At 41.4% G+C, this 27,185-nt stretch overlaps 1 protein-coding gene across 2 annotated transcripts in view; it reads right to left on the minus strand.

Moving 5' to 3' along the window:
- Positions 1-6,369: 6,369 nt before the first annotated feature.
- LOC119720030 (myomegalin-like) overlaps positions 6,370-27,185 on the minus strand; it is a 72,360-nt gene continuing 51,544 nt past the window's right edge. For both annotated transcript variants that reach the window (XM_038189535.1, XM_038189534.1), the window contains 13 exons: positions 26,651-26,912; positions 23,699-26,053; positions 22,701-22,764; positions 22,413-22,547; positions 20,264-20,895; positions 18,179-18,611; positions 16,478-16,584; positions 15,643-15,966; positions 14,204-14,317; positions 11,263-11,483; positions 9,738-9,972; positions 9,153-9,199; positions 6,370-7,546 (listed from right to left, as the gene is read on the minus strand). In XM_038189535.1, the coding sequence (XP_038045463.1) occupies positions 7,508-7,546; positions 9,153-9,199; positions 9,738-9,972; positions 11,263-11,483; positions 14,204-14,317; positions 15,643-15,966; positions 16,478-16,584; positions 18,179-18,611; positions 20,264-20,895; positions 22,413-22,547; positions 22,701-22,764; positions 23,699-26,053; positions 26,651-26,912 (4,968 nt within the window). In that variant the 3' untranslated portion in view covers positions 6,370-7,507. The remainder of the gene's footprint in view (positions 7,547-9,152; positions 9,200-9,737; positions 9,973-11,262; positions 11,484-14,203; positions 14,318-15,642; positions 15,967-16,477; positions 16,585-18,178; positions 18,612-20,263; positions 20,896-22,412; positions 22,548-22,700; positions 22,765-23,698; positions 26,054-26,650; positions 26,913-27,185) is intronic.

Raw genomic sequence — 27,185 nt, forward strand, 5'->3', positions numbered from 1 at the left:
AGTGCGCATGCGCGACTTCTGCACACCACAAAAGAGCTGACCAGTGAAGTTGCACAAAAGTCTTGCTGCATCTTTTATACTTGCACAAAAGTCTTGCTGCATCTTTTATACTTACTGCAAGAATAAAAGAGTTTGGTTCGGAACTACAATGAAATGTTTTGAATGCGTGCTGCGTATATTAGGCCAAACAGGTGCGCGTGCAATACACAACCGATACAAATTTCCCTACTCGTTGTTCCTGATAGGTTCATGGGTGATATTGGTTGGTCGTGATAACGCCCTCTCATGGCAGCGAGTTATCGCGGTGGCGGGTTATCGCGTATCAAACCATGACAACGTCTAGCCCCTACATGTAGACTATCAGACTCTCTGCTCAGGGACTGTATCAACACTATCAATTTTGGTTTTGACCTGTTGTAATGTTAACGGTAATACACATGTATGTGTACAACATAAACTTTTGCTGTAATTTTCATAAATGGATGGATTTGGGGGTTAGTATTTTATAGCAAATATGTGACCTGTTCTGTCAAAAGCAGACGCTTCTGGGCAGAGGTTGAAATTGAGATAGGGCCAAAAAACGCTGTGGGGGTGATTTTTATCAATTTTCAAATTTTTGCATATTTGTAATCCTGAACATGTCTAAAATATATTATAAAAGTTTGAAACCCTAATTTTAACTCTACATATACTATTTTTGATGATTTTGATAAGGTATATCAGTTAAAGAAATAACTGTTTTGTGACGTTCGTGGCCATTTTCTCCATTTTCTACTTTTTGACACAATGAACTTCAAAATAGCATAACTCTGCCCAGGAATGACCGGTTTCAAAAATTAAACCACCTACATGTATTAAAAGGAAAAAGAACATACCGTATGTTAACATGTAAAAATATCATTTTCGAGCTTATCCCCAGAAAAGTCTGATTTTGACAGAACAGGTCACATATTGTTACGCTGACCTGTTTAAAGTTTTGTGTTCATAGATGCTGGAAAAACAAAAAAAACTGGCATTCGCGCAACATCACGTTAGTGATTTTATTCCGAATGACCGTTTGACCTGGTCTACTTCATCAAGATATCAAACTGGCTTATTACAGAATACAAATTATTCGAAAGTGCACCGCGTTAGTTCCATACAGACTGTCAAATTCCGCAGTGACACTCTAGAATGAGCATTCACGACATCGTAATCACTGCAGCTTGCACGTAATTAAATGTCAACCGAGTGGCAGCGCAGCACAATGAGTGATAATATGGGTACATGCATTTGTTGCACGAGCATGTGCTAAATGCCGCTCAAATTTGGCGTTGTGTAATATTATCTATGGGTTATATATAACATGTATAAAGAATAAAACTCAATGTACATATAATGCTCACAGATAAATAATGCAGTTTTTTCCCTCCATTTTTGAGAGTTTCAGACCAATGTGTCAAAAATAAAACAGGTTTTCAGATTTTGCGCTTCAAATTCAGACAGTTTGTGATCACATCTGCATTTGCTTGGACATATTCTGTAAATGGTCAAATAATTTCTGATGTTTTAACTGCAATTCATAAATACCTAAGACAGTTTACGCATTCCTATTGGTCGAGAGCCCGTCACGTGGCCGGTCTTAAACGGATGATAAAGACATGGCTAGCTGGTCTTAAACACTTTTCCAGTGTCACATAAAATGTGGACTCCTAAAAATCCAGTGCCTCTTATCATTTCATTGGTCAAAACGCAACGCGCCAGGTGCGTTCTGCGCGACATCGCGCAGAACATGATACGCGCGCGTCAATCTCCATAAAAGGGTTGTTTACATCTTACTCGCCAGTTGAACACTCCATTATTTTGCAAGAGGGATGTTTCAAAAAGCATAAAGTGAACTTGTGGAACAAAATCGGGATGTTTTGAACGAATTATATGATTTTTTTTTACTGAAAAGGTATTTATGAATGGGAATAAATATGTGCTCCATCGGTATTTATCACTCTGTTTAAGACCACTTAGAGTCTGGGTGCTGATAATTACCCTCGCCTCCGGCTCGGGTAATTATCAGCACCCGGACTCTAAGTGGTCTTAAACAGAGTGATAAAAACCTCCGGAGCACACATTTATTCCCTTATTTAACCCTCTGTGAGGCAGAGTTAAACGGGGAAGGAATTAAAAGACAGGTTATGACCACCTAAAAAACCCTCAAACTGTTTAAAAAGAAGGTGACATTTTAAGTAAAATGCTTTAATGTATTTATGGAATTAAGGTTTGCGGTGAACACCGTGTGAATTTTATCTTTCTTGAGTTGTGTGGTTCCGAGAAGAACCAGTTGTTTTCAACCAAATGCTTTTAACAAACATCACTAGCGCAATCAATTTTCAGATGTCTTTTGCACTTCACAGCTGAAAAAAATTATTTGGAACATGATAAAATGACAAACATGACCAAAAAAGTAACTGTAATTTCACAATTTCTGGCCGAGATTTTTGGGTCCCTACATTGGTTCTGCACCAAAAATATCCTTTTGTCACTTTTTACTCCCATTGAAGATCACCTAATCCCAAAATCTGTCAGCAATAAAGGTTTGATTATAATGTTAATGAATTTTATCAATCATATTTGTGATGCGATCAAGCTACATGAGTCGTCAGTTGACCCTGGCCAATTTTTTCTTTTATAACAGATTTCAAAGGAGCACAATCTCAGCATTACTGCTGTGAAAACCGCATGCAGATACCATCTTTAGTTAAAAAATTATGGAATTCCGAACACCAAGAGATGTGATGAAGTGGCCCTATTTTGGCCTGCATCTCCAATAAAAACTCCCGATATTTATTGTTCAAAATGTTGATATACCCATGCATGTATCTAGACGCATCTTGCATGTGATCACTATACACTCATGCGACCCCCTTCAATGGAGAAACCATTGTGCATGCTGGAAAGCAACTTCCTCAGTAACAGGTTATTTGAATCATAAAAATGTAGCTTTCGCCATTGAAGGGGCCTCTGTGATAGAAATGATAGCATGACCGGGTTGGTCTACAGTCCATTTTCAACGTCTCCCCTAATCTTCAATGGAATATCGACAGCAAACCATGAACAAAACAGGAACATAATGAACCACAATGAATGATCATTATCTCTTTATTTTCAGTTTCTCAGTGAAATACATCAGCCGATTTCAGAGATTTTTGTTTTTACAAATATACAAGCTTAAACATATATTTATGGACCTTTTTCTCTATCGCCAAAACCTAAGGGCCCACATCAATTCATATCTGGGAGGAGTACCAGACAAGTTGCGGGTAGAATCATTCACTTTGTCCGGAAGAAGCTCTGCATTTGTCCTGGACATGCTCCGGGAAATTTTCTTAATCGCAACTGCTTGACTCACCGATACTGATAACTTCATTGCGGGAAGATTGCGGGGAGTTGTTTAGAATCCTGCAACTTATACCCGATACAATGTCGGCAACTCGTCCGGAACTCATCTCAGATATGAATTGAGATGGGCCCTAACCTACTAGTGATGCCCAGAAATGAAGATAAACATTTTATGTACATTGTCTGTAAGGCACTGCAAACAAGTGGAAGTTTCTGTAAGCTCTGTAAGCACACCTTTAATGAGCCAGTTCATTCTGATGCACACAATCATGTGACATCAAAATTTGACAATTTTCATTTAAAGGATTAACTTTGGAAAACCATTATGCAAATGAAGAGCAACATTAAACAGCTTGTGTGACAATTTGCGATCAAGCTTCTGGCCCTGTGGAGGCCACAATAGGAGTTGGATATTTGGTTTGGGTAAACTTGTTATTACCCAAATCGAAAAGCGCCCTCTACTGTTGCCGCCACATCTCAATAGGCTAATTTACATGAATAGTATTGTTCATTCATTAAAGTAATGATTTTAAAGAATTTGTATTCAATGGGTTCAACCTAAAAACAGACATGCAACCAGGAAGTAAAAAGAAAAAGTAAAGTTCCAAGCATAACAAGACTTTATACAGTGTTTTTTTTTCAATATTTAAATGCCAAGTTTCAAGTGAAAACAAGGAAAATGAGTTGATCCGAGGAAAAGTTGCATGCCTGTAAAAAGAAAAAAAGGTAAAAAATTACAATGTAGCTCTCTTGTGATACTAAAATGCCCTTAAAACTTAATTTTCTAAAACAATCTACTTTCCGCCTTCCACCAAACATTCACTGCATATATGCAATGCCTCAACAATCTGATTCTACGCATAATTGCCAACATCGTGCACTTAGTACTTTTTGCTAAATATATTAAGTTCTGAAATTGAATTATATTTTTCATTTTGGTTGCAACATTTCTTTAATTCAGTAAATAATTTTCTAATCAGGTTTTGCTGTTTCAACACATTTTAATCAATTTGTTTCATAAATTAACTCCTAACAGAATTTTCTATTGCACAATCTATTAACAAATTTCATTATTTCATGAATCGGTTTTGTATTTACCACTACGTGGATTTAAATTTGGCAAAAAGTCAGTGAGAAGTACAATTGATCTCAATATTCTACAGGGTGAATTCAATTTAAATTTTAAATAAGCACACTGTGCTACTCTTATTTTACGGTGCATTTTGAGGGATTTATACATGTACATGTACAACTGAAATTAAAGGGAATATACATCATTGGCTTTTGCTGTAATTTTCAGAAATGATCTATTTGAGGGGTTAGTATAATAGATCAAATATTGTTACACTCACATGTTTGAAGTTTTGTGTTCGAAAATGCTGGAAAAACCAAGAAAAACAAAACTGTTCAAGTAGTCTGGTTCCCTGACTCCACTAAATATAAATGGATCAATTTACAAATGCCGGAAAATTGTAAGGTAAGGGTACCAGTCTAGCTGGCCTGCACCCGTTCATGAACATGTAACCAATAGCAAACAAAATTTGGACTGAATTAATGGTAAATTTGGAGCAGTAGTTGAAAAATATTTAGGTTTTTCCAACGATGGTCGGCCGACCACCGCTGGACATTTTTACAAAAATACCATTTTCTTGAAAATGACTTCACACCAGGTGCCATAATTTTACAGGATGCTTTAGACTGTCATTTACCAACAGCCTATTAAGGTATTTCGCAAAAATGTCTAATACCAGCCAAGCACATATCTATTCCCATTCAGAAATAACTTTCGGTGAAAAAGTCAAACTAGTAAAAAATTCACAAAATTTCAGAGATTTCGTTTTAATAACAAGTTTACTTCATGGTTTATGAAACACCCCTCTGGCCATGTCTATGGTATGTGCCTCATGCGAGTGGTACTAAAAAACTCCTTATATGGAGATTGGCGTGCACGTGGCATGTACTGTGCGATGTGGCGCAGAACGCAGCGGTGCAAGGAATATAGTGTTTCAAACCAGCTGGCGTTTTATCAGCGGTTTAAAACCACCCACGTGACGGGCTCTCGACCAATAGGAATGGGTAAACTGTCTTAGGTATTTATGAATTACCATTAACTGATACAGAGATTCTTTTCAAACCAATAGCGTTTGATACGTAGGATCACAATATGGCTTAAAAAAAATTAAAGTGGTTTTTCTGCTAAAAAGGGAAAAAAACTTTATTCATGCTGATATATTTCACTTCAAGACTAAAAACATTTGGTACCATTCCAAAGAGGAGCACTGCGACACTTTGAATGCTTGAAGTAAAACTTGGAACATACGTTGTACATATTATTACTGGGTACATCAGGAAACATACTGTATGTGTTAGGTTTCATGTTTAAAGAGGTTGTGGAATGCTCGAAAACATTTCCGTTATTTTTGGGGTATATGTAGCCTAAGGTGTGATGAAATAAAAACGACTATTGGTTCTGTCATAAAATGAGTACAAAAGGTACTTTTGAGAGCTGTTTTTCAAGTCCTGTCATGCCTGTTTCGACCCGAACGTGCAATTTGTGTAAAAGTCGTCGTTGCGGGCAGCAAACATAACACAGTAGATCGTGACGTAATAAACAGGACTCCCGATGCAGAGTAGCATAAACGAGTCCTGTTTATTACGTCACGATCTACTGTGTTTTGTTTGCTGCCCGCAACGACGACTTTTATACAAATTGCACGTTCGGGTCGAAACAGGACCTGAAAAATAGCTCTCAAAAGTACCCTTTGTACTCATTTCATGACAGAACCAATAGTTGTTTTGTTTCATCATACCTTAGGCTACATATACCCCAAAAATGACGGAAATGTTTTCGAGCATTCCACAACCTCTTTAACTGCCCTTAAGAAACACTGCAAATCATACAGCTATGCTTTTATGCAGAGCACACAGCTTGTCAAATACAATAAAACTTTCATCCCGAAAGACAGATTCCTTTTTTCAAAATTTCAAAAAAAAAAATCTAGCAGTACTTAAGTTATTCACTTTTGAAAGAGACTTGGACGGAACAAAAACCGCCCCATGTTTAGTTATTGAATGAATTACTTCACTAATTTTGAATTACCTGCGGCCCGACAATAATTCCGTTCTCGCAGGGTAGGCTGGTTCCCGCTCCACAATCAACACTGATGATGTGCAGTCTGGGATCCTGTCTGCTCACGAGGACCTATCTGTGCCCCCCAAAACCCTTTTTTTTTTGGCAGAGAGTTGTTTTGGTCAAAACAAAGTATACAAGTTGAACATTTATTAGCCAGTTCGCGCCGGGATTATTTTTGCAGAAAATTTTGATTTTCAAAAAAGGCAAAATATAGCAGCCAACTTTTGATATACAGCCAAACGCCACAAATACTGATTCGCAAGAGTCATTTCAACAGCATTTGTACGATATTTCTTAGCGCAACCTCATATTTTTCAACACTCCGGGGTGTGCCCACGGAGCGTAAATTGTACCACAACAGGCCGTGCACAGCGGCCTTGTTCAAGTTCAACACACGGTCCACTTCCACAGACTTCTCGGACTTGGTGTGTGTTTACAAAACAAATGGGGGAAAGTGTGTTTAGACGTCGCCCGGAAGCAAGTCGAGGCATGCTTGACGTTTTAACCAATCAGCCTTGCCTGTGTATAAAGACAGCCAGATCGTGTTAACACGTCATCCGACACGAACTGGTTAACAGAAAAAACTGAATTTGTTGAAGAGCTCGGGGAGAGCAACTTCAAGTAAAATTTCAGTTTATTACTTCCAGACATGAAAAATGTATCCAAAAAAAAAAAAGAAATTTAAAAAAGAATTTCCATTTCCTGAAAAGGTACAGGTAAACTAAAAGCTAAATTACTTTTAAAAATCAACGTTAAAATCAACATGTGGCAAGATTATTCTACTGACAGTAAGATGAAGCTTCTGAAAATAAATTTGTTTCTATGCACATTTTCAAAAAAAAATGAAAATTAACAAAATACAGAATTTACGCTTCTTTGGACACAGTTAACTTTGGAAGGTGCTTTTAAGTCAAACCATTTGCCGCTGTTTATTTTAGTAGTTTTGTGTTTTCGTTTTGCACCACAACTCAAGTGTTGACTTGGAGGGCAGGTTACATTGTCTCAGCGTGGAGGTGTGGATGAGCTAGTCGTTGACTGAGCCTGTGGAATGAACGACAGAAAACCAAATGCGTTGATTCATCCTGTACATCAACAAGTCAGTTTTTGTACAAAGGTCTTCCCATGAAAATCCAGCATGATACTAATAAGGCACAAAAAAAAGTCTTCGGTTTCTGGTATGGAGCTTGCCCCAAAAATGGTGCGGCGACGCGGCTTTTTGGTTTTTTTCCCCCCATTTTTGGTTGTACAACTGCAAATGGTGCTCGACAATCCTGTGCAAAATATATGGGAGCCCAGAAAGGCCGCACAAAGCTTATACTCGATTGTAACCCCATCATCTTACATTGAATTTTTTTTTAAAATTTTGTCGACGCGCATGGCTACAGCAACGCGCGCGCATACCAGAAACCGGAGGAGTTGTTTTTGGCCTAAGCAGTTCTTATATTATTAGTTGTCCCACGAGTGCGAGTGGAACACGAAATAATGTTGCGTGTCTGTGTCCAAAACACCACACGGCATTTGGGACACCAACGCACTACATTTTCCCATGTTTCACGAGTGCGAATGGGATAACGGAAACGCATCGTCAAGCAAACTTGACACACAGTAAAGATGGAACACGCACGCTGTAGGAACTGTCAAGCTTTTATCCAATGCAAAAGCATTTGGCAGAAACAGAAGGGCTATGGTACAATATCACACTGTTGTTGACATGGATAAACCAATCAGGATCGAGGATTCAAGTTTGCTTGAGGATAAAGTGCATAATACTCAACTCAAAGAGTCCGCACTTTTGATTGCGAACGAATAGTCTTAATCCTAAAGAGGCCGGGGGGGGGGGGGGCGGAATCCCCCCCTCCACTTTTTCTGCGTTGGTTTTAAAAAAAATTTTTTTTGCGACCCGAGCTGTTCTGACTTTTTAGCCTCGAGCCTTGCGCATCTTTTGATGCCAAAAAAAAAATCGGACAACGGGTTGCCGCGCAGCCAAAAACTTCCTGGCGCTATGCGCGGTGAAAAGTGAATTTCCCCATATACGTCTTACACACAGAGCAAAATTACCATTCATGCATATGAATAATAAATTAGCCATAATTCCAAAACCCTTTGACCTATGGTCATGAAATTTCTTGGGTATGTTCATCAATAGTTGTTCTATGCATGTACCGAGTTTGAAATTTTTTTGTCACTCGATGGCCGAGATCTTGGCTGAGAGATGATCAAAATAGCCCTTTTAGGGTCAAGCTCCAAGGATGGGCTGGTTTTTATATGAATACGTAATTCAAAGAGTGTGACATGTATTGTCCATTAATAGATTTCTTAGGATAGCACAAAGACTTTAATTTCAATTTTCTAAGTACAAGTTAGGAATTTTCTGTTCAAGTCTACTTGGAAAACTGGCGCAAAAAAATCCCTTGATATATTGACAGAATGTGGTATAACATGGTGTGGTGTCCATAACCTATCATTATTTCTTCTTTAAAATATCACGCCAAAGAACATCTGAATACTCTGAAACACACAGCGTACGTTATCAATAATTCCGTTAAATTAAGTGAGCCCCATAGACATACATACAAATGTCACAAAAATCTACAAATGTTACACAACGTTCTCAAACTTCATATAACGTACAAGGAAAACATCTTACCTCTAAATTTCCCCTTGCTTGTCGCAATACGTCATGTGTCTGGGATACTATACAAGAAAAAAGGGAATAAATATAACTTTACTTTAAATAATTTAGACTAATGATGTTTAAGTTTTAAAGGTAAAAGTTCTGACAACTTGTTCTCGTGTAATTCCACGAGAATTCTCAGTTTTGCTTTTTTGTGGCAGCGGCCATTATGAGTGCCTTTTTATTTTCACATTTCGCGCATGTGTCGCCATGAACAGCGCCATTCATTGTCCATTAGTGTTCATAATTGTCTGTTTTGGACAGTGCCCCCATCTTAAAATGGTACCCCCCCCCCCACTATTTAATTTTAAGGAGGCCAAGAGTCCGGAGAAAAAAACGTGGCTACATTTCAGCAGGGATGTTCGAGTGCCCTATTCAAGAAATTCTCCCCCCCCCCAATAAAAATGATCTTGCTACGCCCCTATTTTCAGCTTGATGCCAACGGTTCCGTCAAGGCACAAGCCAATCGCAGGTGGACCTGAGACTGCCCTTAAGTACAGAACCATGCAAATACGCAGAGACAAGTCATTGAGACCAGTGTGGCGGCTTGGCACTCACATTGTTGGATCAGAGCCAACTCCATGTCCTCCTTGAGTCGATTGGACGTGGACAGCCTCTGGAGGGCCTCCTTCATCAGATCATCCTGGGCTTTGAGTCGTCGCCTCAGCCTGGCTACCTGGTCCCCCTGGGGTAGATGTCCCTTCCAGAACCGCGCCAGCTGGTGATTGCACCGATCCAGGTGAGATTTCAGGTTGTGAACCTCCTTGGACAGGGCTTGCAGATCTTTGGTGGACTGTGTCAAGGAGAACATTGAACGCAAATCTACATAAGCAATGGTAATTTAAATTGTCCATGACAGAGATTTTAAACTGACTGTATTACACTGATGAGACACTCCTTTTTGATTTAATTTGTGTGTTAGTGCACTTTTTAACATGGGCAATTCTGTAAAATCCAACGTACATGTACGTCCGACCACATGGTGTACATCTACAGGGTCGTTTAAGTTATTGGTACCTTAGTTTGGTCTGTAATTGTTTTCAACTCATTAGATGTCACATTATTAGTGATGTATCACGTTCACTTTTCCAACAGCAGCTCACTAAATTGTCTGACTGTACATTCGAATTATGGAATTTCCCACATTTAAAATGGCCTTTCAACTGTTGCTGCTATGTTACTTTAGGCATTCCACAGTTTAGGGATTTTAGTGTACAAAAAAATGAAGCCAACATACATAATATGCAGCTCATGAAAATATCGGTACCTGACTATAATGTACCGAATCATGAACGAAACATCAAAACAGCAACTTCATCGTAGCAAAACCCAAAAAATCTGGCGCAGTGGGAAGTAAATTTGAGAAACAAGACGTATTGTCCAGAGTATTTGGGGTTTTGATTAGGGTTAAGAATCTTGTATTTGGACAAAATGGGATCTGGAAATATCCAGGATAAAAAAAAAAAATATTTTTTTCCTGTTCAGTGCTAAGTTTGATTATTCGTCTTTGGAACTACTTTAACTCCTGTTTTAAACTTTCTGGCTTTACATTTTAACAAATTGCTTTCAATTTATTCCCCTGTAATTCAGCCCTTGACTGTGATGGTCTTTATAACAAAAAAAGACATTCATTAACCCTGAACTTCCAAAACCCTCCAAAATGCTCTTTGCAAAATGGAGGATTTTGCAGGATTGAGGCTATATGGCAAAAATGTGTGGCTGAATTTAAAGGATGCACTGTGTCAAGGTCTTAGGCCGGACCTTGTGCTGTTGATGCTCAGCCGTGCATAAATTTAGGCGTACATTATACTTGAAATCCTCCGCACTGCTCCGGGATGTCACTGGCTCTACCTCAACATATTGACAGTGATTGCTGGAGGATTTTGCAGGATTGAGGCAGTGGTCACCCCTCAAAGGACCACATTCAAGAAACAACGGAGGATTTTGCAGGATTGAGGCTGTATGCAGTTTTTACATGGAAGCAGTTTGAGGATTTTGCAGGATTGAAGTTGCATCCTAGCAAAAGTGCCTAGGGAGTTGGGATTAAAAAACAAAGCCTCAGATTTGGTCTACAAGATTTCACCTCTGGATGGGACCTGATCATCTCTGTCAGTCGCGTCTCGATCAGATTGACGATGATTCTCCCGTCGTGGAGGTTCTCGCGCAGCGTCTCGTAGGTTGGCACTGTGCCAATGACGTGAATGTCGCCCTCGCTGCCCTCGTCTGATCGAGTGGTTTCGCCGTAGTGTTGGCTAGTCTTGTCAGAGGCCGAGTTGGTATGGTGATTTCGTAAAGGTGCAACACCTGCAAATGCAACAAGGGCCATATTTGTTGTAAACTTTGATTCGCTCAATGGGTATCTTCAGAAAAATCACGCAAAAAAAAACATGCTAAACTGCAGGCAATATAATATGTCAGTGCACAAAGCCAAGTATTTGCTACTTATACCCTACCCCTGCCAGCCACAACTACATGCAACAGGTCTGTTGGACCTTGTTGCATTGGGCAGACAACTCTGCAGCATTGTGGAGATACATGTATTGAAAAAAGGCACTGGCATCCACACACCCAGAGGCTTAAAGGGAATATACAACATTTGCAAACATCAAAAAATAAAACTACCAAGTTTTTACGAAATACCCTACTAGAATGTTGGTAAATGACTGTCTAAAGCATCCTGTAAAATTATGGCACCTGGTGTCAAGTCATTTTCAAGAAAACGGTATTTTTGTATACATTTCCAACGGTGGTCGACTGAACACCGTTGGACAAACCTAACCATTTTTCAACTACTGCTCCAAATTTACAATTTTTTCAGTCCAAATTTTGTTTGCTATTGGTTCCATGTTCATGAATGGGTGCAGGCCAGCTAGCCTGGTTCCCTTACCTTACAATTTTCCGACATCTATAAATTGATCTATTTTATCTTTAGTGGAGTCAGGGAACCAGACTACTTAAACAATTTTTGTTTTCCATGGTTTTCCAAGCATTTTCAAACACAAAACTTCAAACATGTCACTTAAACAATATTTCATCTTTTATACTAACCCCTCAAATAGTTCATTTCTGAAAATTACAGCAAAAGCCAATGATGTAAATTCCCATTAAAGGCATATACCGGTAAGGTCATTTGCATTTCATGCATATTGTTCGTTTCCAATAACATTGTTCAAAACCTACATGTAACCTGATGAAGTTTCAGCTCAGTGGATATTACACTTTTCGAGAAAACAGTGATAAACCATGCACAACCAGACAACCTTTGGATCACGAAACACAATTTCTTAAACAGCACTCTTTGATTTCTTAAACAGCACTCTTTATTTCCAAAAATCAGTCAATTGACTAATCGTTGGAATACATCTGTTGACTTCTTCTAAATGATTGCAAGCCAGATGGAATAATTTCACGGGGTGTTTTGTACCAGTACGATCTTGACTCCAAGTGAGCTTTTTTGATCACAATTTGGTAGGTTACTTTTAGGATAAATGCAAAGTTATGCAAAATGATCCTACATGCCTTTACAGGGTATGAGAAATTTGGGGTTGTTGACCAGTTGAAGTTTTTTACACGAGGCTGGCTTCCCATTTTGACAAATATTGCATGTTGTCAACTAAAACTAAATGAAGGGAAAAGAAAAACGTCGGTGAAGGGCAAAACCTAATTTGATTTATATCACCCTGACGCAAAATTCCATCTTATAATAGTTTATGCGGTACCCGCTGCTATGTACAACAGATTCGAACCGGCCAACCGATCCCGTTAGCTCGGTGGTCGAGTGGTAAGACATCTACACTAGAAAGCAGGAGGTCGTGGGTTCGAGTCCCAGCCGAGTGATTTTTTCCAACTTTCACTCGGGAGGTAACACACTGAGTATACAGTGTTTAAAAACGTTGGTGAAGGGCAAAACCTAATTTGATTTATATCACCCCGACGCAAAATTCCATCTTATAAAACTAACTGGTAAAGTAAGGTTTACAAGACATGCTCACAGTTCACACAATTTTCAGCGATTAAAATATAGCGCAATGCCCCAAACCTGTACCATGTTCACTGTCACATTTTGAATGTATTCCATGTTTTCCGTCCTTGACAAACTGAACTTAAGTGGTGGAGTCGTGTTAATCAGGCAGAAACACATGGAAAAGTATTAAGGTAGCACTATGAATAACAGTTTGCATGTATAAGCAACCTGTTGCTGAACATTTCATTCTACATGTACCAGGCCAGCCACTATAAAGCCAATTTAGAGAAGTACTCCAACAGATGGATTCAAATCAAGGGAAGACAGTGAAACTGCAGAACAAAAGATTCTTCATAGACTGGACTGTATTAAAAGAGGGCTTAATAAAACTAAAACATAATGACGTCACACTTTGTTTACATGTGCGCTTTCCTATGATGCGTCCAACCTGGCTCTCATAGGAAAGCGCACTTGTAAACAAAACGTGCATCATTACGTTTTTAGTCTATCCGCTCCGTGCACAAGTACCCCATCAACGGCCAGAAAAGGAGAGTTGGGGTGATCTAGACTGGTTCCCGATCCATCCACTGCGTATTTCGAATGTCTCCAAAGTTATTGGAGACGGAGATTAGTCTCGGAGACCATTGCAAGTTGAATTCGAATGTATTTGCGCGCCGACGATGCCTGACGCTCACGCGAAGACGCAGTTGCTATAGCTTTTGCACACTCAGGAAGTCGTGCGTACTTTGTGCCCGAACCAGTATAGTACAGTACGCGCGCGCTGTGTCCCTGTCCACGGAGCTCTCAAAAGAGGGAAAAACGCGCCCTCTCTTGGATAGGGATCGTGGCTTTTTGTCACACTAACACTACTGACTGGTCACCAACTTTCCGTTTAGACTGTGCATGTACATAAACCTTGTATGATGATGCCCCTCTCCATTGTATCCGATGAAGTTGTTCTAGCCAGGAAAGCTATTATGCAAACTTTTATTCCAATTGTTGGCCATTTTAAGTGCTACTTTACTTGTCCATGTTTTCCGTGATTCTTTAGAGTACCGACCTGGTATTGAGTAATATTCCTCATCTTGTAGCATGCCGTCAGTTGGGTACAGGGGAGAGGTAGCCTGGCTTGACAATGATGTCTGACAGGCTACATGACGCCTGGAAGCATCACCTGCAATGGAAACAAACGTCAGGGTCTTGAGTCATTCAACTTGGTCAATGTGGCTTATTGGGTAGATGTTCCACTATACTTTCCTGAGATAAACTGTCGTACAATCTTTATTTAAGGTTAGGTTTATGGCTGCAGTATGTAACAGATCTCTTTTGTGAGTTTGTGAAGTTCTGAAAAGAACCGGGGAACTGAACTTTTTGCTCTGCCCATCGTCAGGAGACTGTCTTTATGGGGCAGATAGCTTTCTAAAGTTGTGGGTTCTATTGTCCCAATTGTTATTCTGTGTGCTTGGTGTCAAGTAGTCTGAGTATCACCCGTTATCCACGGAGCCATCTCCTGTCTAACGTCTGATATGTCAAAGCATGCAGATTTATGAAAGCCGCGCACCAGCCAATCGGAGTCGACTTTACTAAATCGTGACGTCATTTCATCCCAAAATCAGGACTAACGCTGTGATTGGTCAATTCGAATGCAGTGTTTTATAATACAACAACAGCCGGGAGCGCATTCGTGTAACATGATACGCCCGCCGTGATTGGTCAATTCGAATGCAGCGTTTTGTAATACAACAACAACTGGAGCGCATTCGCGTAACATCATTCCGAGCGCTGCGCGCCGTGACATGTTTTTTTTTTAAACTCCATGTCTAAGACGCGCAACGGGTGAATGACCGAAGACCCGATAGACCTATAGAAAGCGCCTGCTGATTGGTCAAAATCTAGGAAGTCAAGAGACGGGGTCTTGCCTAATTAATCAGCAAATCTGTTCGCGCATAATAGATTCGCCGTGGTCTATTGCATAGACTAGGTGTCGAGCAGACCCAGGTGAAAAAGTAGGAGAACTTACAGTAGAATCAAAATTTTTGAAAAACAAAAACAAAACAGAACAAAACGGAACAAAACCAGGACTTTGGAGGACAAAATCAGTATAAAAGTAGGACTTTTGCGGGCTTTCAGGGGTAGATTTTGTTGATACTCACAGATGTTCATGGCTTCATACATGTAAGCCTCATTTGGAATGTTTTGTACTCACAACACTTGTGCTCCATCCTCAACTAAGCTCTTGCAAGTACAGTTGCAGTACTCCTGTGCCCAAGCCCTTCATTGTGTGACTCACATATGACAGTGTGTAACACTGTTATGAAAAATATTCAATGAAATTTCATTTTTTGGAGTTGTGGGACAACAAACTAGAAAAAAATAGGGAAAGTAGGAATACTTAAAAGCCAGTTTACTTTTTACCGACTTGTTTACAGGCAAAAACTCAAACTGCATCTCCTAGATTGTAGTAAAGTATCTTGCTTAAGAACACAAAATGCATCCTACCATTGAATAACTGCCTCGGAGTGAAAGTCCTCCCAGCCTGCGTCCTGCCAACGCCGTCCGCCAGAGTCCACGAGTCTCTCTCGGATACAGTCGTCATGGTGACAGTTGTCAGGGATGTCTTGTGAGGGTCTTTGGGTGACGTGGTCTTCATCATTTCTTCTAGTCTTAGCCTCAAGGCGTTGTTGGTGTCGATACTGCGCTCGAGTTGGATGCGTAGATGTCTCATCTCCTTGAGGAGATCCGACAGATCCAGCCCAGTGGTCTGGTCCTTCATGGAGGGGAGTCTAGGACTTGCGCCTCCCAGACTAGTCCTACTGGAATCATCTGCTCAAAAGCACAAATCGTTTGAAGATTATTCATAAATACTTAAGACAGTTTACCCATTCTTATTGGTTGAGAGCCCGTCACGTGGCCGGTTTTAAACAGTCGGATAAAGACCAGCTGGCTGGTCTTAACACTTTTCCAGTGTCACAAAATAAAATGTTTTTTTTCCCATCACATTAACTCTAACTCCCTAGCATAATTTACAAGGAACCGCACCCAACCTCGCAAATTCCAACACCCACATGGGAAATCGTACACACACATGCTGTTAAACTTAGTTTCTGGAGGTATGCCAAACCCAATGTAAAAGACCATCAGTTTAGGGGTACTGTACCCATTCTAACAGATTTCAACAACACCTGCTGTTGGGCTTTGATGGGTTGAGTTCGGTTAGGGTTAAAACATACAATTTCAAAAATCAGGACAAATAGGGGGAAACATTTCTCTGGTCAAGAGCGTGGGGGAGGAACTTAAATGATTCGCCTTGCACTTTGCAACAGTGAGTTCTCACCTTTGGTATGTAAGTGCTCGTAGACACTCAACTCAAATCTCAGTGACTCGGCTAGGTGAGTGTTCTCCTCTATCTGGTCTCTCAGCCGTTGATTCTCAGCTTGGTGTCTGTGAGTAACAATGACCAATGATTAAAAACAGTTAAAGCTACAGTCCATCATTTGCAGCTATCCGCAAAGTAACTGGCGTAATTATTGTTGAAAAACATTCTCGGTTGAAAGATAGTAAGGGGACTAAACTACCTGTGAAATTTTTCTTTCTGGCAAGCTGTCATTTTGAATAAATCAACAAAAGAAGGCCTTTCCAACGTTGCTTCTTAAGACGCACCGTACGAAATTTAAATTAGCATTTCGCTTTGTTATTATTTTATAATTCGTTGGATCGGTGCGTGACACTGCGTAGCTGCAATCGGCTCAGTGAGAACGTGTATCGGACGCTGAATTCAGGCCCTATTCAAAACACGACTCAGCAACTTTTGATTTGAAATCGAGACACTAGCATGCTGTTTTTCTTGGAATATACAGCTGAAGTTGAGCTGAAACTTCATCAGGTTAGTTGTTCAGCAACCTTCTTTAGATTTTGAGCACTTTTGTTGCTTCAAACGAACAAAATGCACAAATTACAAAAGATGGACTATACCTTTAATTGATAGTCATTTACTAATATATTGACATCAGGCTTCCAATGAAGCTGGGTGTGACTCAACCGTCGTGTAAAAGCTAAAACACAGACAATATTACATGCAAATGCCACGGTATAAATTTACGGAAATTAATACAAGATGATACTTCAACATCAGTGTGTTTGTCACAATTGTCTTGGGCCAAGAAATTCATTTGTATTCGCAATTGCAAATAAAACAAGCTTTACTAAAAACTTTAGTACACATGTACAAATGGGTAAGAAGCCAACATCCTGTACATTATTCTGCCAAAAGCAAGCTACATGTACATGTAACTTTGAAGAAAAATCATTTCCAACTGAACTAATCACATCCACACGAGTTTGTCATATGAGGTCCTTAAATCTTGTTTTCAGCCAAAATACGAAAATAAGGAAAAACTTTAGGTCATGAACATGTACTAGGGCTGTTCAGAATATACCGAATATATGAATCATTGACCGAATATTCAAAGAGCTTTTTGCCAGTTTGGATATTCGAAGAAAAAAAAAAAATCTACGCATGCATACATGACTGTTATGTTATTTTAATCGTATTGTTAGGCGGTTTATTGTCAGATGCCCCTTTTTTGTAAGCTGGAACTTTTTTTGTCAACAGCAGTTCATTGTTCCTATCCAGTATGTTAAAACCCTTGACTGCAAAACAATCCAGCGGCCCACAAAAACATTAACAGGCGTGCTTTCCATGCAACTTTAAGCCCAGTTCATACTCGGCACGAATGCGAACGCGAAGCGAATTTAAAGTCAAGAAATGTTCGCTGCGAAATTTGCCCGAGTTGAAATGTGTTCCAACTTTTACGAATTCGCAGCGCGAATACTTGCCATGACGTCACCAATGCGCTTTCGCGCCGAGTATGAGCCGGGCTTTAGACTACTGGGCACAGCAGGCAGTTGCAGCTGGGGCGTGTAGAACTTAATAGGCGAGTTTGGAATATTTGAATATTCGGTCGAACGCAATTTTGCACGGCCTAATCGAGTACCACATTTTTCAAAAATGAACAGCCCTATTATTTAGAATCACCTTTGTGCTTCTCTTTTGGCTAACTTCAGATCACCCCTCAGCTCTCTAATGGTACGGTCTTTCTCAGTATCGTCAACTCTTGAGGATCGAACTTGATTGAGTTCACCCCTCAAGTCCTGAATGGTACGGTCTTTCTCTGACAACTGCGACCTCAGTGTACTAGCCCGTCGCAACTCGTCCCTCAGATCGAGAATGGTAGCGTCCTTCTCCGTGAGCTCAACTTTCAGTGAGTTCGCCTGCTGCAGGTCACCCCTCAGGTCCTGAATGGTACGGTCCTTCTCGTCCAGCTCAACCCTGAGTGAGGCGGCCCTCTGGAGCTCACCCCTCAAGTCTCTAATGGTACGTTCCTTCTCAGTTAACTTCATCTTCAGTGAGTTGTTTCGTTCTGTGAGCTCTATGTTTGTTTGTTCTAGGTGAACGATGGTTACGCCTTCTGAAATACCAAACACAATTCAGTGCTTATTTTTTCTTATAACAATCAAAGTCACAATCACATGCTTACCTGCAAAATACGGTAGAATGTTCAGGCCAAACTACTGATTGAAATTCCATCTCACAGTGGAAAAGGGTTTTTTTCAGGAATTTTCCAGTCCCGATGGGTGTTGCAGTTCCAAAGAATATTTTGTGAGTTGAGAACAGTATTTGAAAAAAAAGTCAGCTTTTTCCCAACGATGGTCAGCCGACCAATTCATACAAAAATTTCACTTTTCTTGAAAATGACAGCACACCATGTGCCATGATTTCACAGGATGCTTGAGACTATTATTCACTTACAGTCAAGTAAGGTGCTTCATAATAATTTGGTAGTTTAGTTTGTAACGTTTGCAAAATGTTGTACAATTCAAATGTTAAAATACATGTAGAGAGCATCATATAGCAGACATTATGTAATCCTGATGACAGTCATTAGCATACTGACTAAAACTAAATCCCCTTGAGAGATAACCACACGGCATACTGGTATTCGCAAACCTCTTCAATGTTTTGCATATATTCTATTAAAGCTATAGTCCATCATTTGCAGCCATCCGAAAAGTAACTGGCGTAATTATCATGATTATTGTTGAAAAACAAACTGGGTTGAAAGATAGTAAGGGAACTAAACTCCCTGTGAAATTATTCTTTCTGGCAAGTTGTCATTTTGAAGTAATCAACGAAAGAAGGCATTTCCAACGGTGACTTGTGCGCAGCCCGCACAAGTATTGGAACGACGCACACGCGCGCGCGGTTGTTGTAATTCGTCGGATCAGTGCGCGACGTCGCGTATAGCTGCAATTCAAAACAATTCAAAACATGATTCAGTAACTTTTGATTTGAAATTGAGATCTTAGAATGCTGTTTTTCTCGGAATGTACAGCTGAAGCTTAGCTGAAACTTCATCAGGTAAGTTGCTCAGTATCCTTCATTAGATTTTGAACTCTTTTGTTGCTTCAAACGAACAAAATGCACAAATTACAAATGATGGACTGTAGCTTTAAATATTTTAAGATTAAGGGTACTGTTCAAACAAATTTCAGAACTCATTTACGATATATTACATAATGCCTGAATAGATCCCCGTTATCTGATTGGTCAGTCGTTGATCACTTGTCACTGAATTGTTCGTCCCAGCCCACAGCCCACACTGCAAAAATAGAAGTTCTATTCCACGGTAAATAGAGCTTCTATTGCACGGCCACACTTTTGGCAGCTCTGACCAATCAGTTGACAAGGATTTATTCAGGTGTTGTATGAAACAAATAATGAAAGTTTCACATTCAAGCAATGGAAAGAATACTTTCATCCGGTGACAGATGCAATGTTCGCCTCGTGGAATGGAACATTCCAAATGTCACCTCGTGAAATTATTCTTACCATTGCACTCATAAACATTCATTATTTGAAATACTATGTACATGTATGACTATGACATCATTGCCATATTTACCAGGAACCTCCCTGAATCCTCCCAAATCTTCCACTGTGCAAGGAACCACTGGAACATCAAACCCTCAAGGGGCATAAAGTCCTTTTAAAAGTAACCGTGGCTTGGCTACACCTTCCTATATTCAACAAATTTCCTCGAATTCTTGTCGAATGTCTTACCTTGTTGTCCCATGCCAGCCAGCCTTGCTTCTAGCTGCTCTCTCAGTCGATCATTCACTCTGATCGACTCCTCCAGTTTCTTCCTGAGCTGTCTCAACTCTTCCAGATGCTCCTTCAAGATGTCGTTTGGATCCTGCTTGCCATCTCCTCGTCCTGTACCCTTCCCAATGTCGCCGTCACTTATCACCGACTTGTAAATCTCCAGCTCGGCTCGAAGGGCCGAGTTGAGCCTCTCCACGTCGCGGAGTTTAGATCGCATCCGCGCGAGCTCTGATGTGGTGTCTTCAAGGCTGACTGGTGGATAGGTCGAGGTTTGCGTTGACGCCGCGACGGTTCGAGAGACTGTGGGGGTTCTCTGAGTTGATGAGATTGGTTCTGATTGGCCGGCTGCCGAACCCCGCGTCTCACGCTCCCGGGAACCGCTCGGCTGTCCGAAATCGGGGAAGTCAACGTCGCCCTCGTCAAACTCAAACAGGCCCTGTCTGGGACCGCTGCGTCTTGCACCTGGTACCTCCGTGGGATGCTGCGTGTCGCTAGGGGGCGCTCTTTGAGCAGAGGCTCTGATGGAGTCTCGCAGTTGACTGTGAAGCTCAGAAATCTTCTCGTTCTTCTCTTCGACCTCTTTTGATAACCTGTCAAAATATTTTTTAAACGTTTTTCAGTTTTATATGTTTGCTCGTGCAACAACGTCTAGTCTAAATACCACATATTATCAAAGTAGAATTAAGCTTCAAACAGGGCCCAATTTCACGGCGCTGCTAAGCACAAAAATTTGCTTAGCACAAAAAAGTCTTGCTTATATAGAAGCAGGTTATCAGCCAAGAAAATTTTCATGCTAAGCAAACAACAGCTGGATGCTAATCATTAGCAATATACATCAAGTGGAGTTTTGGCTGGTAACCTGCTTTTATAAGCCAGACTTTTTTTGTGCTAAGCAAATTTTTGTGCTGAGCAGATGGCCCTTAGCTAGGCCCCAGATGATATGTCTAGCCAAAACTCACCAGGAATTTAAGAAAAACCCTGATCTTACATGTACCCTCGCTCTATCGCACTCTCCAGTTCACTTCAATATTTGCCCAAAGTGGATTTCCTACATCTTTTGCAACCCCTTCCACATCTTGCAATGTTAATATCTCATGGGCAATACAAACACCAGAGTGAGCAAGTCTGTAGTGAGCTCCCCAGGACCTCCTAATCCCTCAGAATTAAAACCACTGTTAACCTAGCCTTTAGTCGAGGCGCGCGTGTCTACCCGCGTGTCTAGACCAGTCGAGTGGCAAAGCCACGAGTGCCTTTACTATCTCGTGGAGCTAATCATTATTCATTTTTTTCAAGTAATATGAATCATGCATGTATGCAGATATATATGAACCAATCACCACGAACAAGCCATTTTGAGGTGATGACACGCGCGCGCCCTTGAGCGCGCACCACACGTGTTCTAAAGAAACAAGACGCGCATGCATTTACAACATGTCATGCATTATGCATGAACTTTTGTCTACCAAATCGATAGACAAATGTAAAGAAAAACATAAGCGCTCTTCACGAGATGGTAAAGGCCCTTGCGGCTTTGCCACTCGTTCTAGTCTTTTTACGTGCCAGCATCCGGGTGCGTCACGTGTCCGGATAAAGCGCATGGGACTTGACTAAAGGCTACTGTTAACCAGTTGATGAACCCTCTAGATGCATTCACAGTTTTGACAACATCTTTTTTTGTATGACTCAATCTCAGTCACAAAAACAGTCGCTGCATCACCTCGATCCCGCCATTTGGAAAGTTCTGTCCGACATTCCCCAGAATTAGGCGGCAACTCTCGGAATCGTGCCACAGGTAAAATAGCACTGCATTCACTTCACAAAAGAAGCGGTGATTTATTTGCGTCTACCTTGATAAGTTGGGCTCCACAACAATCACGATTAGGAAGTAATAAAATGACCATGTAGGTTACGACGTAATTTATTTCATACGTCCTATAATAACACAAAGACTTGTGAATCTTTCATGAAGTATGTCCTGATGTGAAATTTTGCACAAGTTTTCAACAAAATGTGGCGTAAGATGGAGTTATGCCATTGTGTGATGTGTCGGAAAATCCGCTGTTGGTGGATTTTAAAGGATCAGGAAAGGAATAAAATGAACAGATACCTCTGCAGATCTTCTCTTGTTTCCTCTGCCACTCTCTGGTTGTCCGTCAGTAGATCTCGTAATTTGTGGTTCAGTTGCTTCCGATCTTTCAACTCTTTCTTCAGGCGAGAGATTTCTTTGTCTTTGGCCTCAAGGCTGTCCAGGAAAACAAAGTCACACAAATAAATGAAATTTGTGGAGTGATTACATATTTACACAAATACTCTTTGACCTGAGAAAATCAGGCCAAACTATCATCCTGACCCCCAGTTGAAATCAGAAAAGTAATTTAAAAACTTTGATGATTACCTGTCAAGATAAAGTGGTCTTGTGCCGACATCAACGAAGGACACCTTTGAACCTTGAATAGGTTCTGTAATTAACAAAAAACAACTAATAAATAAATGAGACTTAAAGGTTTGCAGGGTGGACATGAACAATGAATGGGAGGATTGTGGTAACACCATGTGAATGATATTTCTTTGGAGTTATGTGGCTTTGAGAAGAACCAGTTGATTTAACTCGACGTTTCAAACAGTATGCTCTGTTCGTCATCAGAAGACTGCCGGACTCTTACTGGTGTAGTAGTTTAAGTAGTGGATGCTAAGTTCAGTGGACCGTTAAGGCAGGACATTCCAGAACAGGATGCTAAGTTGCCAGGTAGGATGCTGAAGTGGACTGGGTGTGTACAGCTAGACTGGGTACAGCTAGGATGGACATCAAGGGGTGCAGAGTGCCCAGGGTACTGGGGACCTACAGGCCAAACTAATGAGAAGGAACTATGTGGATTGGTCGGGGTCCTTGGGTATAGAGGTCCCATTGGACCCTACGACGAAGAGATCGGCAGTCCCAGCAAGAGTCCCACAGTCTCCTGATGACGAACAGAGCATGCTGATCGAAACGTCAAGTTAAACCTACTGGTTCTTCTCAGAAGACATAACTCAAAACAGATACCATTCACATGGTGTTACTGCAAAGCTCCCATTCATCACAACTAATAAATAGCTGCAATAAATCTGTCTAAATATTTCCAAATATTTCTTATAATGGCCATACTTTTTCATCTAATCATTGTACAAATAGAGTTGTACTTTTTAAACTTATATATAGTGAGGGATAGAGGAGGTAACACACATTTACTTTGCCAAGAGAGGCCCAACTGAAAATTCCAGTGTAGAGTTACAAAGAAGCCTCAATTTAGGCGTTTCAAAATGTAGCCATCCTTATCCCCATAAAAACTTTAACAAAATCTAGACTTCTTTTCATGCATGTGTATGAAGAAGCAACGATATGTCTTTTCAACCAACCTTCTAGCACTCTATTGAGCTTCTCTGCCAGGTCTCTACTCTTCTGCATCTTATACTGGACACGGTTGATCTTGCTCGGCGAGATGTCGCTACCCTTCTCAGAATCCTTCCCATGTTTATCCATCACTTCCTCCATTGCAGTCACGGCCTCATTCAACATGGACTTCAGCGATTCGCACACCCCTTGGGAGTCATGTAACTGCTTCTTGAGAAGCTCCGTCTCTTCTCCTTGCGTTCTCAACATCTCATCGCTGATACAGCGCCCTCTAGAAGCTGTCGCGGCATCAATAACCTGCAGCTGCTCTTGCAGCTGGTTGTTCATGTTCTTCAGAGTCCCGTTGGCATCGTGCGTTTCCTGGAGCTGCGCTTGCAGGTTTTCCACCTCCTGCTTGAGTCGCTCAAAGGCGTCCTGGTTGGCCGTGAGTTCAAACCACCCACTGGAGCTGCTCTCGCTCATTGGACTTGGTGCTCGGTTGGGACTCCGCGAGCGTTCCTCACTCCGAAGTCGCCTCTGGAGGTGCCTTATGATGCGCTTGTAACGGTCAACTTGGTTTTTCAGCAGAGCGATTTGCTCTTTGAGGTCATCCACATTGTTTGTATTCCCAAATTCACTGAATGATACCTCATCTAGACCACCTCTCTCTGATGGACAAGGACTTGATGTGGAACTCTCACTCGCTTCAAACATCCCAAGGCTAATACCTGACATCCTACGTGGACTGACTAAGGAAGTACTGCTGTGTAAGAGATTGGAGTCACTGTGGACTCTTTTAGGAGTTGATGGTGGGGCCAAGCCAGCATTATGCATCTCTCTACGATAACGGTTGATGCGGTCGGCTTGGTGATGTACTGTCCCCTCTGTGGCCTGGAGCTTGACTTGCAGTGTCCGATATTTACGTTTCAACTCATCAAGCTCTGTCTGTGATCGCTGAAGCTCCTGCCGTAAGGCTTTGAGAGCACTGATATCACTAGAGGAAGCCTTCATGATACTCCTCCCCTTGTCTAATTGTGTCTGCCCAGCATCTTGGAGCTTGTCTTGAGCTTCTTTCAGCTGATCCTGGAGTCGTTCAATCTCCTTGGCCATGTCTACAATCAGCTCCGGATTGAATTGCGGCTGATCAGAATCCTGGGAGCTGTTCAAATCTATATGCTTCTTCAGGAGTTCATTTAGATTCTGTGCATTTCGTAGTTGTTTCTGGAGTCTGCTGATCTCTGGGTTGATGCTCCTAGGAGTGGCTTGCTTCAAATGTTCAAGCTCCCTACTGACCGACTCCAGCTCGGCTCTCATATTTTCTATCCCTTGGAGGGCCTGGTTTAACTTGGACTTCAAGTGCTGGTTCCGTTTTTGCAATTTATCAATGAATTCCTTGCCTTCCTCGACAGGAGTGTCTGGACTGATTCTTAGAATCTCTCTCATGATTTGGTTCTGCCGGTCCTTTTCTTGGATCAGTGCTTTTGCTTGATCCAGTTGGTTTTTCAGGACAGGAACCAAATGGTCTTCTTGTGAAGACCTGGTGTCCGGGGGATTCTCCAATTGATGCTGCAGAGCAGAGTTGACCTGTTGAAGCTGGTTGAAATGTGACTGCAGTGACTGCAGTTGACGAGCCAACGCTTGGTTCTTCTCCACCAGATCCTGACCATCCTGATGCAGCCTTGAGTTTTCTTGATGTAGGGTAGCCAACATGCTCCGACCTGGATGGATAGGAGAGTCAGGCCCAATACCCAGATGATGCCTCAATGTCTGATTCTGTTGCTCCTTCTGCTGCAGCTGATGATCCTTCTCTCTGAGTAACGTCTTGGCTTGGTCCAGCTGTTGCTTCAAGATGGCAACCACTGGTCCTTCTTCCTCCTCCCCTCTGGACTGATTCAGCAAAGAAGCTTCCAACTGTTGCTTAGCAGACTGCTTCTGCTGCTCGCTCTCTGCCAGCATTCTCTCCAACTCTTGAATCCTCTTCTGGTAGGCATTCGCCTGAGTGACCGACGGTGAGTCCTCCTCTTGACCAGGGATGCTACGAAGGCTCTCAACGTCTTGCCGATCTAGGGCATCCTCCAGAGACATCCTTCTCTGCTCAGAACCCTGAAGCTGTGTCTTCAACCTTGCAACTTCTCGCTGGAGCTCCGGGACTGTCTGTCTAGATGCCTGTCCTGAATCACTGGTCTGTGACGGGGAAGACGTCTGATCATCGTTACCCGAGGTTTGATCCGTGTCTAGGTCTCTACCGACTCCTCCAACCCTCTGTCTCATCTCATCCAGGCGTGACTGCAAGGATGCGTTCCATCGGCTACTGTCTTCTAGCTTGTGTCGAAGTGTTTGCATCTCCTTAGATTGCTGAGCTGCAGTCCTTGGAGACATATCTGTGAGAAAGGAAAAGCATTATTACTTGAATACTCATCAAGAAAGCTTACAAACTGAAGATGGTATCAATTCCCTTTGGAAAGAGTTCTCGTCCAACCATCTCCTTATAACACTTAGCCACTTTATTTATGTAATTTAATATTCTCCTTGCTTTCAGATCCTGCCACCAATAGTTCTCAGCTGTAGGGTTGGGTTTTGTTTCTCAATTATTTGGAATCTAATGAATGACAGTGTAAAGTGTGCAATTCTTAGAGTTTTTCGATGGTAATATAATTTCTTACAAACGGGGTTTGTGGCAAACTGCTTGAAGAATACTAATTTGGGAGTTTCTGGAGGTCTCATCAGAAATGGCAACGATGACCAGTATACATTAACAAAACTGATGGAAAGGTTATCAAGAAAGGTCTGCGACAAATTCTGAACCACAATTACAGCCTGATACTGCCTTTTTTGTTATCATTTTCTCTCACATCTGTGTACAGCTTGACTCATCCATCTGTTTCCACATTTTTCAGATGGATAGCTTATCATGAAAATGGAGGGTTCTTAATTACAAAAATCAATCCAGTTTTGGGATTTTGTTTTGTTTTGGTTACCTCTGTGTTCTGCTTGATTCATCTGTCGCTCAAGCTGTTCCCTCATAGCGTCGTTTCTCTTGATACCGTCCTCAAGTTGTCGTCTCAGCGCCTGCACGGCGGCCAGCTCAATGGTCAGACTGTCAGACGACCGTCGCTGGGAGCCATCCTCTCTATCCCCGCTGCCGCTCTGGGTGATGTTGACGTAGAGCTGCCTCTCGGCGCGGAGGGCGTCGCTGAGTCGGCCCAGCTCACGCATCTGATCCTGGAGGATCTGCTGAAGCTGTTAGAGACCATGTAACATTTTTTTTTTAAGTGGAATCCTTGAAATGCACCCTTGTGTCAGAAGGAAGTACAATTAAAATTCATAACGACTCCATAGTGCCTTAACCCTAACCCACCTCACTCCTCCAAAATCCTCCTGGCGGTTTTGGAGGATTCTAGAGGATTGAGGATGAATGGTGATTAAATCAAATGAGGATTCTAGAGGATTGAGGATGAATGGTGATTGAAGCACATGAGGATTTTGGAGGATTGAGGATGAATGGTGAATGAA

This window comes from Patiria miniata, unplaced genomic scaffold (genome assembly GCF_015706575.1).
Source record: "Patiria miniata isolate m_02_andy unplaced genomic scaffold, ASM1570657v1 HiC_scaffold_9, whole genome shotgun sequence".
NCBI lineage: Eukaryota > Metazoa > Echinodermata > Asteroidea > Valvatida > Asterinidae > Patiria > Patiria miniata.